This window comes from Dendropsophus ebraccatus, chromosome 15 (genome assembly GCF_027789765.1).
Source record: "Dendropsophus ebraccatus isolate aDenEbr1 chromosome 15, aDenEbr1.pat, whole genome shotgun sequence".
Lineage (NCBI taxonomy): Eukaryota > Metazoa > Chordata > Amphibia > Anura > Hylidae > Dendropsophus > Dendropsophus ebraccatus.
The window spans coordinates 37,881,434-37,898,575 of NC_091468.1; the positions used below are offsets into that span (position 1 = coordinate 37,881,434).

Genomic DNA, 17,142 nt, shown 5'->3' on the forward strand with positions numbered 1-17,142 from the left:
GAGAATAGATTGAAGATGAACAAATTAAAGGATGAACACAGCGCTCATGTTCCACTTGGGCTCCTGTTCCCAAGATGGTGGTGGTGAGGGGGGGGTCCTAGAGGTCAAGCGTGCCGTTATCTGTCAATTATCCCTCACCCTGTGGATAAGGGATAAATATTTTAAGCAGGGACACCCCTTGCTAGCTCCCATACTGAAGACTATAGCTTTGACCTCTATCCTCCATTTGATGACTGTATATTTTCTTGGTATAACAAAGGTGTAATTTTATTTTTTTTTCCAATGCTATATGTATGCTTGTTGTTGAGCACCTTGGGAAGTGTAGGTCTAAGTGTAGATTTTAATGGGGTATCATGTCTGGCAAAGTCCTTGCTAATGGGAACAGTTGATTCTATCGGATCTCTGTTCTGGCTAACCCACTTTCACATGGCAGCACTTTGTATCAGTACTGGTAAGACAAAAGAACATAGAGAGAGAGAAGTCTTTCCACTATAGTTCTTCTCTTTGTGGGTTCCACTCTTCATTTTGGCTTTATAGTGTAGACTAGAGATGAGTGAACCTCGAGCATGATCAGGTTTAAAGCAAGCCGTATTTAACGGGACGACAATCATTCGAAAAATCGTTAGTCCGTTCGAATTTAAAAATAAACATTTTGTGTAACAGCAGGCAATAATTAAATGACCAAAGTGAAATCGTTGATTGTTTGATAGAATCTGGACCTATTTTCATAGTTGATCGTTCACAAATCGTTCGGTGTTATAACACATCACTCGGCCGTTCCCTGGTCTATCAGTCAGGAAAGGACAATCACAAGAACGACCGTAAGTTATGATCATCATTCTGTGTAATAGGGTGAGCGATTAAAGATCGTTCGTCATAGCGGTTATTTGAGATTGTTTATCGCTGAAAAATGGTCCAGTGTAATACCACCCTCATCTAAACCCGAGTGCGGCATTTGATTACCGGTGGCTGAAGAAGACAGAGATGGATCTTGAGCAGAGGAACCACCTTTATGATCTCCATATGCCCAACCAGGACAACTACTACTACGCAGGGTGGATAAAAATCAATGATTTTTTTAAAAAAATCAAAAAAATCTGATTTTTTTGATTTAAATCGGATTTTTTTGATTTAAATCGGATTTTTTTCAATAAACTGCTTTTTGAGGAAAATATTTTACCATCCAAAGGTTCTTCCATCATGAGATAAAGCTGAGTTGTTTAACTCAGTAGAATAAAGGCTGTATATGTTCTCAAATGTTACAACATGAACAGAGTTGAGAAAAAGACCTTAATCCTATTGTTCTACAAACCTATGAATACAGAATCATCCCCTTCAGTACCAAGTCCAAGAAGTTAGACAATATGTTTCTGATTGTTTGGACTATTTTTTTTTTTTTTTTTTTGTTTAGCCAAATTAGTTAACATGGATGTTTGTTTAAGCAAATAACGTATGCTGTAATGTTGTTATTGTTTCAGTTGAATAAATCCATTTAAATTGTTATTAAGTTCAGGATTATTTTTCTCCTTCCTAAGTACAACAGAACAGTGGTGTCCAAATATGAATGATTAACCCATTAAACTGGGGAGAAAAAAGTAATATAAAAAGTGATTCTAAAAATCTTCATCTACTTGCATGTTAAAGTAGCAAGAACTAGTTTAGGTAGAAACTTTGATTTAAATCACTGATTTAAATCAAGCCTTCCGGACTAGTGATTTAAATCGTGATTTAAATCGTGATTTAAATCAGTTTGATTTAAAACAAATCCACCCTGCTACTATGGCTATCAAAGTTCAATACCATATAAATATTTTTTTGCAGGCTAATTCAGTTCCTGGAAGCCTCCTTATAGGTCGCTATTAATATATATATATTAGATAGGTAGATATATCAGAGTGTTAAAATAACATGAAAGGCTTCCTTGTTTTCCCGTTTTGTTATGAAGCAGACAGCTGTCACACAGTCCGTTCATATCTTGTGTGAACGAAGCAAAGTACAAATGCTAAAGCTGCTCACAGGCCTTTCCAATTAGATTTCCTAATGTTTTAATGACAGGGTTAAAGCTGTCAGATGATAAGTAAAGAGAAGCAGTTAGCTGAAAACAATAACCAACCTCAGTCTGTACTGTTCAGAAAGTCACAAGAAACTTGGCAGCAAAAAGGCAATTTCCTTCCAGGCCCTAAAATATCATAACAAAGAGGAGGAATCGGAGCTGAACACCGAACCTGCGTCTGGATGGAGACAAACAAACGTGCACCGGGAAAGAATAAATGTATATAAAAGTAATGTCCTTACCTAAGTCTGGATATATTTTTTATAGTCCTACGTTAAACATGACTTTACATTCACCGCAGAAGCAGTATAAGCCAATGTGCATACTGCTGTTTTGTTAAAGGTCACCATTTACACAATCTCCTATGTGCTGGGCAGGGCCCCACAATCTTCAGTCAAGAGATTCACAAGATGAGGAGGTCCATTAGCTTTGTGGGGAGCAGATATCTTCGGCATTACCAAAAATGGTCTCTCTTTCTATAATGTCTTTGCCTTTTTCCGGTCAATATTACCCCTTAGGCGGTGTTCACAATAGGGAATCCGCGCGGATAACATCCCATGGATTCCGCCACTCGCCCCTACACACTTCCGATTGACTCTGTGCCCTCAGCATGAATCATTTTGGAAAAACTACCACAAAGCCAAAAAAAAAGTCCGCAAAATGCCACAGAAAAAAAAAAACTTCAAGCATTTCATAAAATTAGGGGGCAATGTATTAATGGAGGCTCTAGAATGAGCACTCCATTGGATATTTTTTGCTGATCTCCCTGAGCTCAGTGATTGTTGTGTTTTCTTGGTCTACTTTTAATTTCCCCCGTTAGCCAGAATCCTGCTTTACAATGACGAGGGGCAAATACCCCGAAACAGCTGTCTATGGATGGATGCCTGGCTCTGGTAATCCCTTGTCATGTTGTAATACTTGCGATTGGAGGGATATCTGGCTATTTCCGTGTTTTGAGACTCACAACCTAGGCTCCATGGACCCCTTTCTTGCATATTCATTTTTATAAGGGGCAATGTATCAATGGAAACTTCTGAATGAGTTCTCCATTGGAGTTGTTTTGCTGATCTCCCTAAGCTCAGTGTTTTCTGTGTTTTGTATTTCATAAAATTCCATTGATTAACGGCTAACAATAGTTAAATTTAAAGACTGTTCAACTTATACTATACAGTCTGGCACTATTCTGCCTTTTCCGTATGTTTTCTTTTCATCTTGGGGGCCTACGGGTGATTTAGGCCATTGTATACCTAGACATTGGAATTTGTTAGAGTCTTTTCCTTTGGGAATCACTCCAACCATACACTTAGGACAGAAGGCTTAAGGATGGCATAAACAAATATCATAAGACACAACATTTCTGGCTTTTTACTTCTATTGCTATTGATTTTGCTTTCATTTTCTATAACGGTCCGTACACTTTTAAATATTCAAGTGAATCATGAGGAAATTAGTTATTTTTACAGCTTTCTAATAAATAATTCAGAGTGTTGGCAAGCCTTCATGAAACACCATTATTCTGTGGCAAGACGGGCGGAGGAAATGTGCGCTGTGTCTGTATGTATTGATCAAAGGTGGAAGCAGCTTTATGCAAAGAACTTTTTCAGAAAAAAAGATCATACAAAGAACAAAAACAAAACGAGTCCTCCATATCAGAAAGAGAGAGAGAAACCGTGCCTCCCATATCTGTAACAACTGTGGTGATTCCTGTAAACCTGACAGGTCCTATATGGGAAGCCAAGATGCCTCTATGGGGCTAGATTTATATTTAGCTCATTGGAGCTTATATTGGTTCACAGGCCCTAAAGCAAATGCTTGACTTGGGCCCTTGTCCGATCTATAGTCTTATAGATATGCTGTCTCCAATAAATACACACACACACACATATATATATATATATATATATATATATATATATATATATATATATATATATATATATACACACACACATACACACACACACATATATGCTTTTCTTCTTGATAAGATAAGCAGCCGCAAGAGGTGATGCTCAGGCAGAATCAGTGAGGGCCTGTGCGGGTCTTAGCCTATAGATCCGGGATCTGTAATGCTAATCTTGCCCTGGTACTAGCTATAAATACCGAAACCAATCTATATAATAAAGAGTTAAAAATCATTTATTTTTAACCCTTGTTAGTGAGCAGCATAAGCTGATACCAAATTGGGTAGACGGGGTTAAGGGCCGCATGGGGGCTGATTACACCAAACGATATTGGCCGGCAATCGATATTGGCCAGCAATCATCCAAGTACGTCCGATAATCGTTTGATGTAATAGGGCCCTAACACACAGTTCTTATTTCCTCTGCTCCAGTCATGCAGCCTCTTATTTTATGACTTCTCTCACCTTTAACCTGTGTGACACCTCTGCAGCACAGACCTCCATATACTGCTGAGCACTGGAGCAGATGAATTTTAGCAGGTCGGCTATAGGCAGTAAAGCTTAAAGTAATGGGCCTGGCTGCAGCTGCAACCCCTATAGCTACTCCATTGTTGATTCCATCATGAACCCATACAAGGATTCAGCATACAGCTATGATTAAGAACAAAAGGACTGTCCAAAATGCATTGGTGGTGGATGAGACGAGAGCATTTATAAAGGTGCAATAAAGAACTGACATTTAGCACTTGAGCTGCAGACGTTTTATTCGGGTTGGAAGAAGTAAAGTATATACAAAGTATATGTAAAGTATATAAAAAAATTGCAGATTCTGTCCCAAATCATGAGCAGAAAATTAGCTAAGTAAAAAAAAAATTATATTGATTTGGGGATTTGTAGCACATTTTGATTTCCCCAAAATTCAAACCCATACCACTGGTCAACAGTTGTGCAGAAATTGTGCAGGTTGATCCCACAGTGCATGGATCATCCACATTGCTGTGTAGTGTAAATGCTATGGATTGTCCGCATGTGATATAGACGTACACGAACAGTTCCTATGAGAGTTGGCATTCTGCAATGTCTCTGCAATGTCAAAGCACTTCTACATTAGATGGATACATCCAGCCTGTTATATGGCTGTGTTTGTCCTTCACGTATTCCTAATGGAGCACATAAAAGGCAAATGCTCCATAGAGATCAATCTATAAAAAGACTACATCATAATTACAGAATGGCAAAAACTGTTTATGATTCCATTTCTGCTTTTAGTAAATGGTCTAAGGCTCGAAGCAGACTAAAAACTGCATGGGCTTTATGAGATGGACAAGACTTTATTATTTAAAATATCTTTAAAGGGAATCTGTCAGCTCCTGGGCCCTACCTGAGGTGCTGACAGTGTGCTGTAGCTGGCGGTCCCCCAGTAAGCATGGTGCCTTTTTGGTAATTTTCCGTGCAGCGGATTATGTACAATCTTATGTCTCCTACTGTCACAGAGCAGTTGTTTGTGCCACACTTGTCATGCATCCTCCTCCCTCTTCATGAATAATCAATGCTGCCCGGCCTCCTGCTGGCTCAGCTGTCAGATTGCAGATCAGTCCTCTTTAGGCAGGTTATGTCTGAAAGAATCTTTCCTCTGTAATGTGTTGGAGCTGTGGTCTAGAGGTAACTCACCTGTCTAGTGACATGCCAGCAGTTCATTTTCTAGTTCAAATCCACTGATGGAAATTAAATAGATGTCTTTTTCCCCCTATTATTGTATCATTTTTAAGGCTATGTTCACATACACAGTACTTTTGCTCAGTATTTTGCAACCAAAACCAGAAGAGAATTAAAAACACTGAAAGGCTATGTTCACACACTGTTGAAATTGAGTGGATGGCTGTCCTTTAATGGCAAATATTTGCTGTTTTTTTTTTTAAAAAACAACGTCCGATATTTGCCATTAAATGACAGAAATCTGCTCAATTTCAACAGTGTGAGAACATAGCCTTTCTGTGTTCTCAATCCACTCCTGGTTTTGGTGCCAAAATACTGAGCAAAAATACTATGTGTGAACATAGCCTTAAAAATGATACAATAATGAGAAAAAAGACATCTATTTAATTTCCATCAGGGGATTCAAACCAGAGAATGAACTGCTGGCAGGTCTCTAGACAGGTGAGTTACCCCTAGACCACAGCTCCAACACATTAGGGAGGGGAGATTCTTTTAGAGATAAACTGCCTACAGAGGACTGATCTGCAATCAGCTGACAGCTGAGCGAGCAGGAGGCTGGGCAGCATTGATTAATTATGAAGAGGGAGGAGGATGCATGACAAGTGTGGCACGAACAATTGCTCTGTGACAGTAGAAGACATAAGATTGTACATAATCCGCTGCACGGAAAATTACCAAAAAGGCATCATGCTCACTGCCAGCTACAGCACACTGTCAGCACCTTAGATAGTGACCGGGAGCTGACAGATTCCCTTTAAAAGTGTGGAGTAATGGTTTGCATACCCAGATTGCCGTGGAATCCCACCTGCCTCAGTATCAAACAGTGTCTCTATGGGAGGGCTTGCGCGCCTCCGCTCAGACAATTGAAATGTCAATTCTTTGAGCGGAGAGCAGAGGTGCGCGAGCCCTCCCATAGAGACACTGTTTGACACTGAGGCAGGTGGGATTTTGCGGCGAAGAGACAAATTTGCTCAGTGTGAACATACCCAATTCTGAAACAAACATCAATACTTCGTTATGACAGATAATGGCTGCCACAGGAGTAGTCTGAGTGATTGTTTTTTATTAAAGGGGTTGTCTAGGGTTTTACAACACTGATGGCCTATCCACAGAGCAGGCCAACAATGTCTGATCGGCAAGGTGCCGACACTTGGCAGGGTGTAGGACCAGTGTAGAGTTGTTATCCAGTAGTACACACACTGTTCCACCCTTAGTTGTCAAGCCAGTCACAGCAAACACTCAGTTTATACTGCTCCACCATTACATAGTACTGGTGAAAGTCCATTGGACAGGTTGGCAATGTGCTGGGGAATGATTTACACAGTAGATGGCATGTGGAGGGAAAAAGGGTTACTGATGCGTTGGGTTTGCAAAGTGCTGTGTGAGCAGAAAGAAACAACAGCAGCGTTTTGGTTCCTTTGTTGTGAAGGCAAGAACAGTCCTGTGTGATGCGGTATTCTTGTACACTATCAGAGAATTTGCAATGGCATCTCTAATGCACATATCAACAGTCATACTAACTGGTCACAATGTCAGTAAAGTTATATAAAAAGATAGGAGTGCATACCTGATATATAGCTTCATCACAAGCGTGCTGCAGACCTAAATTTAGCATGGTGTTCTGCAGAGTGCGTCCCATGTAGAATTCTAGAGAGAGGTAATATATACGCTGCAGGGGTAGAAAAGAAAAACAAATTGGGGTTAAAACACACAATATTAATGAATATATACACACACATACACATATGTGTGTGTGTGACGCATCTGCAATAGATAGTAAACAGGGTTGTGATTCCTTTGACGTTCAGAGTCAACAAGTTAAAAGTAAAAGTCAGTCCCTAAGTGACCTGGAGCTTTATCTGGGCTTGGGGTCAGTTGTCATTGGGTATTGTATCTTTAGATCTACAAGTTAATAAAGATAATGAGAGCGTGTACAGATAACCTTTAACAATAACCAAGTGAATGAACAGAAGATAATAGAAGAATATATACCAAGCGCTCCCAGAACAGAGCAGACTGCAGTTCTAATTACTGTAATAACCTTTGGTAAAGCATTAGGTGGCTGGAGAAAGAAGAAGATTAGAGGTAATTCTCTGCCTGATGGCATAATATGCTTTTAGGTATGAAATTAGATGCTCAGCCCATACTTCAGTGTGAAAGTATAGTTCAGGGACAGTAGCAATGAAAGCCTGCGGGGCAGATGGAAACTCTGCAGTCTGGTCATGGAGGTCAGTACTGATGGTGACTGGAGGATGTAAGCGGACCTGGGAGGGGGAGAATACTTCATTATAGGTGTCTCTCCAGCATAATTTTCCTTAGGATTGACATATAAAACACTGACTGTAATTTATTCCCCTTATGCTGCGTTTACACGGAACGATTATCGTGCAAATTCGCACAATAACATCGAATTTTGAACGATAATCGTACGTGTAAACGCAGGGAACGATCAAACGACGAGCAAGAAATCGTTCATTTTGATCTTTGAACATGTTCTCAAATCGTCGTTGATCATTTGCAAAAAAATTCGCAGATCGTTCCGTGTGAACAGTCGTTTGCCGATTTAACCAATGTGTGAGATAGGCTTAAGCGATCGCAAAACGAATTTTCCGTACGATATATCGTACCGTCTAAACGCTGATCGTTATGAAAAAAAAACAATTACAATTTTCATTTTGGCCACCAGACTACAGGCTGTATTACACGGCATGATGTAAAGAGGAAGTAAGTGCCAACCTGTCAGTTCAGGGCTCGCTTGCCCCTCGTTCCCCACATGCTGCCTGTGCTATTACATGCACAGACAGCGAGCAGAACACAGCGGGAGGGGCTGCCCGGATGATCCTTAGATCATTCAGGCGGTCCATTGCAGTCAGGGGAGGTCTGCTGCCACTGCTCCTATTACACAGAGCGACGAGCAGCAGACTGCCGAATCTCACCATGTTGATACAACAACCAACTGTCATTGTGCATGTCAGCTGATCATGGTTTAAGATGACCTATTACGCCAAAAGATTATCGGACATTCTAAAAGGTAAACAGCCAAGTACAAGCGATAATCGTTTGGTGAAATTAGGCCTTAAGCTGCTGGAAAGTGATTTGTAGCTAGCAGCAAAAGATGACACTACTATATAAAAAAAGACTATAACATCGCAGCTTCCCCCTCCCTGTGGAATGACCTTTGCACAGGTCACAGGAGTTACTAAGCATGCTTATAAATGTTTCCTATACAAAGAATAGGATCTGGAGATGTCCATTGTGTCTATGTCATAAAGCATGAACTAAGTGCTGTGAAAAACAGCTTAGGCATGATGGCTGTCCCCATAATAATGTAATAAAATAAAATAAAAAATTAGTGGTGTGCACTACCGTGTACACTACACTACACTAGAGATTCATCTAGTCAAAGACTTTGTTTCCTTGAACTAATTTTCAGAGAGTGTGTAATGTCTTAAACAGAATCAATCAGTAATAATGTCACTCTTCTCTCCTGTTCAGTGTAAGGCCCAAGCTAAGGAAGCTGCTGAACCTCTCACGCAAACCACATAAACATTTCTTTTTTTTCATCCAGCACAAATCATGTTTCATTGTTCAATTTACTGGGTTTATTCTATATTTGAATTCATTTTTTAATTGTTAAAGTGTCACTGTTGTTAAACTTTTTTAGTCCAGGCGAAGAAACTTTGTAATTGGGTTTATTAGCCGAAAAATGCATTTTTATCATGAAAAAGCAGTTTCAAGCTCTCCCCCCTGTCTTCTTTGTTCTCTTATGGAGAGGGGAGGGGTGGGGGGAGATGAGGCACCAAAACAGGACAACAAAGAGTTAATTTACAGCTACATCACCAGGCTCTCTCCTCTGACCTCAGCACTGACCTCTCTGACCTCTGAATAAGGCTTTCAGCGGCTCCCCGCTGTGTAATCCTTTGTTCTCTGCTGGCGACTAATCTCCCTCCTCCCCCCTCCCCTCTCCATAGCACAGACAGGATCGGAATGATGTAAAACAGTCGAGATTTCCTGATAATGAGCAGTGGATGATAGAAAGGAGAGGAGGGGGGGACCTGGGAAAAGTCTTTTTAAATGCAGATAATGGCATATTTGCCTAATAAACCCAATTACAAAGTTTCTTAACATCGACAGTGACGCTTTAAGGCCTCACGCAAGAAATACGGCCATAATTTTGAGGATAAAATACAGCTGTACTTTCTATATATTCGCTGCACTGAAGTCACTGGGAAATTGGCTGGCAGTGCACACTGTGTAAAATGGTTATTACAAATAATAAACATTTCATTATTTAACCCCTACGTTTGCAAAATATGGCAGTTTTTCCCCCTCATCTATTCACAGCTTTGCATTTAGCTTTTATTTTACTGTGTGTGTGAACCTAGCCTTAGTCACGTGTATATTATGGTCAGTATTTTGCTTGAGAATTCAGTCCTCTCTTCATGTTTCACTTTTGGTTTTGGCTTACAAATACTGATGCAAAGTATTGTCCAAAATATGCAAATGTGAATACGGCTCAATACTGAGCAATGCAGTTGGCTATCCATTACATAACAACAATAGTTGGCTTAAGAAAGTAGATGTCTGGTTGTCGTCTCAATTATTTATATTTACATTGTCAGTGCCCATAGTTAGTGGTTATATGCATTTGTGTTCACTGCTTTACTTCACGCACATATATTAGATTTCTGATAACTATTTACAATGACATCATAACTACAATATGTAGTACACATGTTTATTTCTATAGAAAGAAAAGAATACAGTGAAATCCCTCCAAAAGACCATCCCGTTATGAAGATCACCATATGCATAGTGACTATATTGGGAGATTTGACTATATCACTCTGGTTGAGGCCTATCCCTTTGGGAAACCACGAATGGGGCATATAAAAAACAACACACTTGGATGTCCACATATACTCTTCCACCCATTGTGACATCAGGTGTGGAGAGATGCAATGGCTTGCTAGGTTTGGGTTTCAAGGTACCTCTCAGATGCCCGGTGAGGGTTAATTAAATAATGTTTTTATTTTAAACATTTTGAAAGAATTTTTGACAATGTTTTTCTTTCCCATTTTTTTTAAAATCTTTATTATTAAATAAAAAATTATTTTTGCAGTTTTCATTTTCACCACCGGGACTAAAACTAAGCTGAGACTTCCTGTTCTGTTTGTGTTGATAAGAAGCAGTAAAGTGATCTGTACAGCAATGCAGTGACATGTGACACCAGTGGATAGACGAGACAATAGCGTCTCCCTGTGGAATGACCTCTTCAAAGGTTACACAGTACGCTCAGTAATGTCTCACATCTCAAGGGGACAGGCTCTGTCTATTGTCATCTATGTCCATGAGTCTTGCTGTAAAGCATGTCACTAAATGCTGTTAAAAACAGCTCAGGCAAGATGGCAGCCCCCATAATAATGTACAAAAAGTGAAATAAAAAAAAATTAGTCAGAGAATAGAAACAGATTAGAATAAAAGCTTTTGTATTTATAAACATTCTTTCTTTAACCTCTTAAGGAAAAGCAAGCAAAGCTTTTGCTTTAGATGTTATGGTCTAAAACCGGGATGGGGAACCTTTGGCCCCCCAGCTGTGGCAAAACTGTCCAGGCATGATAAGAAATGTAGTTTTGCAACAGCTGGAGGGCTGAAGGTTCCCCATCCCTGGTTTAAAACATGAGATCCATACAATGAAACATGGATGCGTGGAGCATCCAGCCCAGTCAATGACTTCAATGAGGTCAGCCTGTCAAGGTCACTTTGTTATTGTGCAGAGCCTCCTACTGTGAAACAGCACCAATCCAATAAAGATCTTAGCACTAACCATAAAACCTATAGTCATTTGTGCTGTTAATTTGATTTAAAGGATTCCCTTACTGATTTATATACAGTGCAAGAGTATTGCATGTGCTACATGGGGAATGAAATCATCTTTTGTGGCTCCTTTACTAGCTGCTTAGATCTTATTTGGATGCAGGAAGGATGTCATTAATCCCTCTGAGAGGTATATATAAATGACCCCGGTGTACAGGGAATCCTCGCCATCATTATAGACCTATCCAGGCATTCTGCTGGGAGATCAAAGAATTCAGTGACAGCAATTCTCTATTTTACAATCTTAACTACTAAGAGAAAATACTGGCAATAACTCTTTAAACTCTAAAATAACTTTATTTAAAATGTTAACTTGTTCTGTTGTCCCCAAATATTGTTAAAAAACATATGCGAAATAAAGCAAATCTAAAGATTAAATACACACTAAGGGTGGTATCAGAGCGATTATCGTTCGAAAAATCGTTAAATCGTTCGGATTTGAACGATAATTGTTTCATGTAATAGCAGGCAACGATTAAACGACCAACGAGAAATCGTTGATCGTTTAATAGGATCCGGACCTATTTTTATCGTTTGATTGTTCGCACATAGTTCGGTGGAATAAGAATTCGCAGCTGAAATGTACGCAATAGCGACGACTAAACGACCGCAAGAACGATCATAAATAACGATCATCGCTCCGTGTAATTGGGCGAACGATTTCGGGTTGTTTGCCTTAGCGGTCGTTTAAGATCGTTTATCGTTAATCGTCAAAAAATTGCTTGGTGTAATAGTACCCTAAGGCTCCGTTCACACGCAGCAAAACTGGCGGAATTCCGTGACGCAATTCCCCACCGCGAAATCCTGCCAGCCTCCCTGTCATATTAACAGTCTAAGGGAGGCTTGCACGCCTCCTCTCTCCGCGCTGAAGATTTATCAAACATGGTGTAAAGTGAAACTGGCTCAGTTGCCCCTAGCAACCAATCAGATTCCACCTTTCATTCCTCACAGACTCTTTGGGAAATGAATGGTAAAATCTCATTGGTTGCTAGGGGCAACTGAACCAGTTTCATTTTACATCATGTTAGATAAATCTCCTTCTATGTGTTTTTGTATATTTAGGCCTCATATATCAGTCTCTATTAAATCATTTGGGCTATGCTCACATCTGTGTTGAGGTTTTATTAAAGGTACACCTTATACACCTTACAAAACTGCCAGCCATAATTAATGGAAGAGGAGGAGTAAATCTAAGTCTGCTCTGGTGCTGGCTTATCCCTCCAAGAACAAAAGGGCTGGGGGGCAAAAATCCAGCACACCTGACTTTTTTCTCTGACATCCTGTGTAGAGTCAAGAGGCCCCCTTATACCTTATACTACTGGCCAAATACAGGTTTGGCCCAGTTCAGTATAAGGAGTATGGGCACCTTATCATCCTCTTTTAGAGACTTTGTTCAATCTAGTAAAGCTATTTTGCATCTTGATAAAAACCAGACAAACTATTATAGTCAATAAGGACTGTCAGGTGCCGCTGGAATCTGGCTCCGCTGTTATTTTCATTGTTCTTTTACACTGAACAATGGAAATGCATGGTGTGGTGTGAACCTAGACTTACTATAAAGAATACTAATTGTGCCATTGTAATACCAGTTTTGTGTCCTGATATCTATTGATAGACTACAGGCTGATCTACAAACCATTCCTGACATCTCACATATAAATGTTTAAGGCAATGTGGGGATAGTTGTACAATTATCTTCAATAATAAGAATTTTATTTAACAATACAATACATTTCATCATTTACTGTAGAAGTTTTTATGTTGTTTATCTTAAAGAGAGAAAAAACGTAGGAAATGAATGAATGAATGAATGAAGTATTTTGAGGTATAACCTATCTAGGGTAACAGAGATAATACGTAGAACAGCACATGTATGCACTGAATAGTAAATGTGTGTAAGGAGCTTATAGCTAAAGCAGATGAACCAATTACCAGAAAGCAGTATTCTAGTCACTGAAGTAAAAATACTGTGCACACAGCTGAGTCATCACACCACATATAGAGGGTGCAGGTGTGACATACACACAGTGACACCAGGATGCTGGGTATGAATGGCCGGCCCCTACTAATAACCAGCAGCTGACAGCATCCGTCTACAGGATTAACACACTACCCTTCATCTGACCTACAGATGGAGAACCTAAAGGCCCCTGTTTATAGTCCGTTCCTGACTGGCAGAAAAAATCTGTCAGATAATTTGGTATAATAGGGCCCTAAAGGACTGCAGCATATAAGCCTAATACCTGAAAATTATAAGGGAAAAGCTTAAAGGGTTTTTTGGTGTTATGCAAACAAACTATAACTATCCTATAAGGGAAGTTCAGTAACATTCTAGTATTCTATGTATAGGACTCTCTCAATATTTTTAAGATTTTTGCTGTAAGGCCGGGTTCACACTAAGTTTTTGCAATCCTTTTTTTTTTTAATTTGTTTCTGCAAAACACGGATGGGAAAACGGTTGCATTTGTGGTCATCCTTTTTGATCTGTTTTCCTATTGACTTCCAGTATTCAAAAAATGGATCAAAACATATACTTATAAGGTCAAGTACGTTTTTGTGTACTCTAAAAAAAACGGATGTGTTTAGATCCTTTTTTTTTTATAATAGAAGTCAATGGAAAAACCGGATCAAAAAGGATGCACACAATTCCATCCGTTTTTACATCGTTTGCTTTTTTTTTTGCAAAAACGGATCAAAACAACGGATTGCAAAAACGTAGTGTGAACCCAGCCTAAGATAACGAAAACTACAACTCCCATTATGCCTGGACAGCCAAAGCGCTTGAGTTTCTGCTATTTATTGCCAGTCATACGAGTAGTGCCAATGACTCTGTATTACCATAAACATGACTTATAGATGTACCCTACTTCTGCTGTCAACCAAAGGGCAATGTTAAAGCTATAGGTGCTAAATCAAATACATTATAATAAATCAAGTCAAGATGCCATGGAGCTATCCATATATAATTTATGCATAGGCTTTTTTAACCTCACAACCTTCTATCCTGAAGGTCACTTTATTGATCGGCCATCAATATTCTCAGCTCTCCTATACTAAATCATGCAATAGACACCATATTCTATCATCTACCCACACCCAGCTCACATCAACCTTTCCTTCACCGATCAGAGATAATGATAACTGGCATTAAATATAATATATCGATAAGGCGATGTTGGCTAGTAACTATAAATAATATATGTTATCTATAGGAATGCAATAGGGATGTATCTATTCCCTGGCATATCCCATGGTCAGAGGTCACTGTACAGTATATAGATGCGGACACATGCATTGTTTGGAGCTTCCACTATCGTTGGTTTAGTATCACGCAATGTACAATTACTAATAGGACTCTTATCCAGTATAAGCTCCCATCCAGTGTAAGGGTCCTATTACACGGAACGATTTTTAACGATTAACGACTAACGATAAACGATCGCAAACGAGATTGTTTATCGATAACCTGAAATCGTTCGCCATATATTACACAGAATGATAATCGTTAGATACGACAATGGGTAATGTGCTATTACACTAAACAATTAGTGAAAAAATTTGTTTCTATTTTCTGATTGGTATTTTATTTTTAGGACATTACTATGTATTATGGGGGCAGCCATCTTGCCTAAGCTGCTCTGAACAGCATTTAGAGACATGCTTTATGGACATAGACACAACAAACATCTCCAGTCCCTGTATGCTTGTAAGTATTATCTGTGGACTAATTCCACAGAAAGGGGGAAGCAGAACTGCCATTGTATTTGCTATCAACTGGTGTCGCCTTTCACTGATAGCTGTGGAGATCACTTTCCATCAGTCTCTACTTATAATCGCAGAATAAAACAGGAAGTGTCAGCTTAAAGGGGTTGTTCACCAAACAACACCAATCAACTGGAGCCAGAAAGTGTTACAGATTTGTGATTTACTTCTATTTAAAAAATCTAAAGTCTTCCAGTCCCTATCAGCTGCTGTATGTTTTGCAAGAAGTGATGTATTCATGCCAGACCAAAACAGTCCTCTCTGCTGCCACCTCTGACCATGTCAGGAACTGCCCAGAGCAGCAGCAAATCCCCACAGAAAACCTCTCCTGCTCTCTAGACTGGAAATAATACACCACTTCCTGCAGGACATAAAGCAGCTGGAAAGTACTGGAAGACTTGAGATTTTTTTAATAGAAGTAAATTTCAAATTGCTGGCACTTTCTGGCCCTTTTACAAGAAGCAAATATTGGCCTTATTTGTCATGCACAATGTCAGCTGATCGTGGTCTTTCAACATGCTGGAAGATCCCGATCGTGTCAGCAACGGTCAGCAGTGCATCACTCCGTGTAATAGGAGCAGTGGCAGCAGACCTCCGCTGACCTCAATGGGCCCCCTCTCCCCGCGGCCCCTCCCACTGCTCCCCGCTCGCTGTCTTTGCTTGTAGGGAAGTGAGTGCTGACATGGAGGGTAAGCGCTTGCCTCCCCCGGAAAATGTAAGCCTAGTGGTCTAAATAAAAAGATTCCAGGATTCGTCTATACTGTACACAGTACAATTTAAAAAAGAAAAAAAAAAAAACATAAAATTAAAATTAAACATAAACCCTGTATTTAGCAATAGGTTATTTTCTGATGACACATTCCCTTTAAAAAAGTGTGGATGAGAGGGATGGGTATGGGTACCTTTAGTGCAAGAGATGAGCTGCAATACCAGGAGTAACCACTAACACATGTCTTACACTGTGGTAGGTAGGTGTAAAACCAGCACTGGTGGTGGGGGGTCGGACCCCCACCTATCTGACAGTGATAGGTGGGGGTCATCAATACAAAAGTCAAGATGGACCACAGGTTTAAAAGGGAACACGCCACCACTTTTTTGTGCTTCCTAAACCACAAGTCATCAGGGTGTGATCCCCAGTGGATTTTGTCTACCCCATAAGCCTTGACTAATCAATCTCTTCATCTACCCAAACAGGGACAACAAATCTATCAACCTGGGCTGGTGGTGCAGGAAGAAGCCCCTGGGAACCACCCCCATGACTCCTGGTTAATGTAGAAAAAAAGTAATAACAGGTCTCTTTAAAAAAAAACATTGTATGCATCAACAACGAGACATTAAAGGTATATTCACAAGGGCAAATATCACTCTAAAAACCACCTCAAAGTCATTATGGATCCCGATACTGACGTTCAGATGGTTTTTCATGCATTTTTTTTTTCTTAAGATCCATTGATTTCAATGGGAGGTTTCACATGGAAAAGCACTGAAAAGTGAGTGGTCACTTTTTTTTTACATTTTCCATTGAAACCAATGGAAGATTAATTTTTATTTTTTATGTGAAATGTTGTGGTTTTGATGCTGTTTTCCCCTTGTAAACAAGTTAAGCATTTATCCAATAGAAACAAACTGTAACAACCCATCCTTTATATATATAACATACAGTTCTGTAAAATAAACAATGTATAGAGCCCCGAGCTGCCTGCAGAGGATGTGCAGATGATTCCCTCAAGGTCAGGAGGATACACTGTGGCTTCTCCTAGAGGAGGCCTCATCTATAAATGGCATTATATCCCTCCTCCACCAGCACCATACACATCACATAGTCACAGGC

The 17,142-nt window shown here is 39.7% G+C and overlaps 1 protein-coding gene across 2 annotated transcripts in view; it reads right to left on the minus strand.

Annotated features, from left to right (window-relative positions):
* Window positions 1–17,142, minus strand: part of PYGB (glycogen phosphorylase B) — a 63,778-nt gene that overhangs the window by 33,182 nt on the left and 13,454 nt on the right. For both annotated transcript variants that reach the window (XM_069955473.1, XM_069955472.1), the window contains exon 2: window positions 7,240–7,341. In XM_069955473.1, the coding sequence (XP_069811574.1) occupies window positions 7,240–7,311 (72 nt within the window). In that variant the 5' untranslated portion in view covers window positions 7,312–7,341. The remainder of the gene's footprint in view (window positions 1–7,239; window positions 7,342–17,142) is intronic.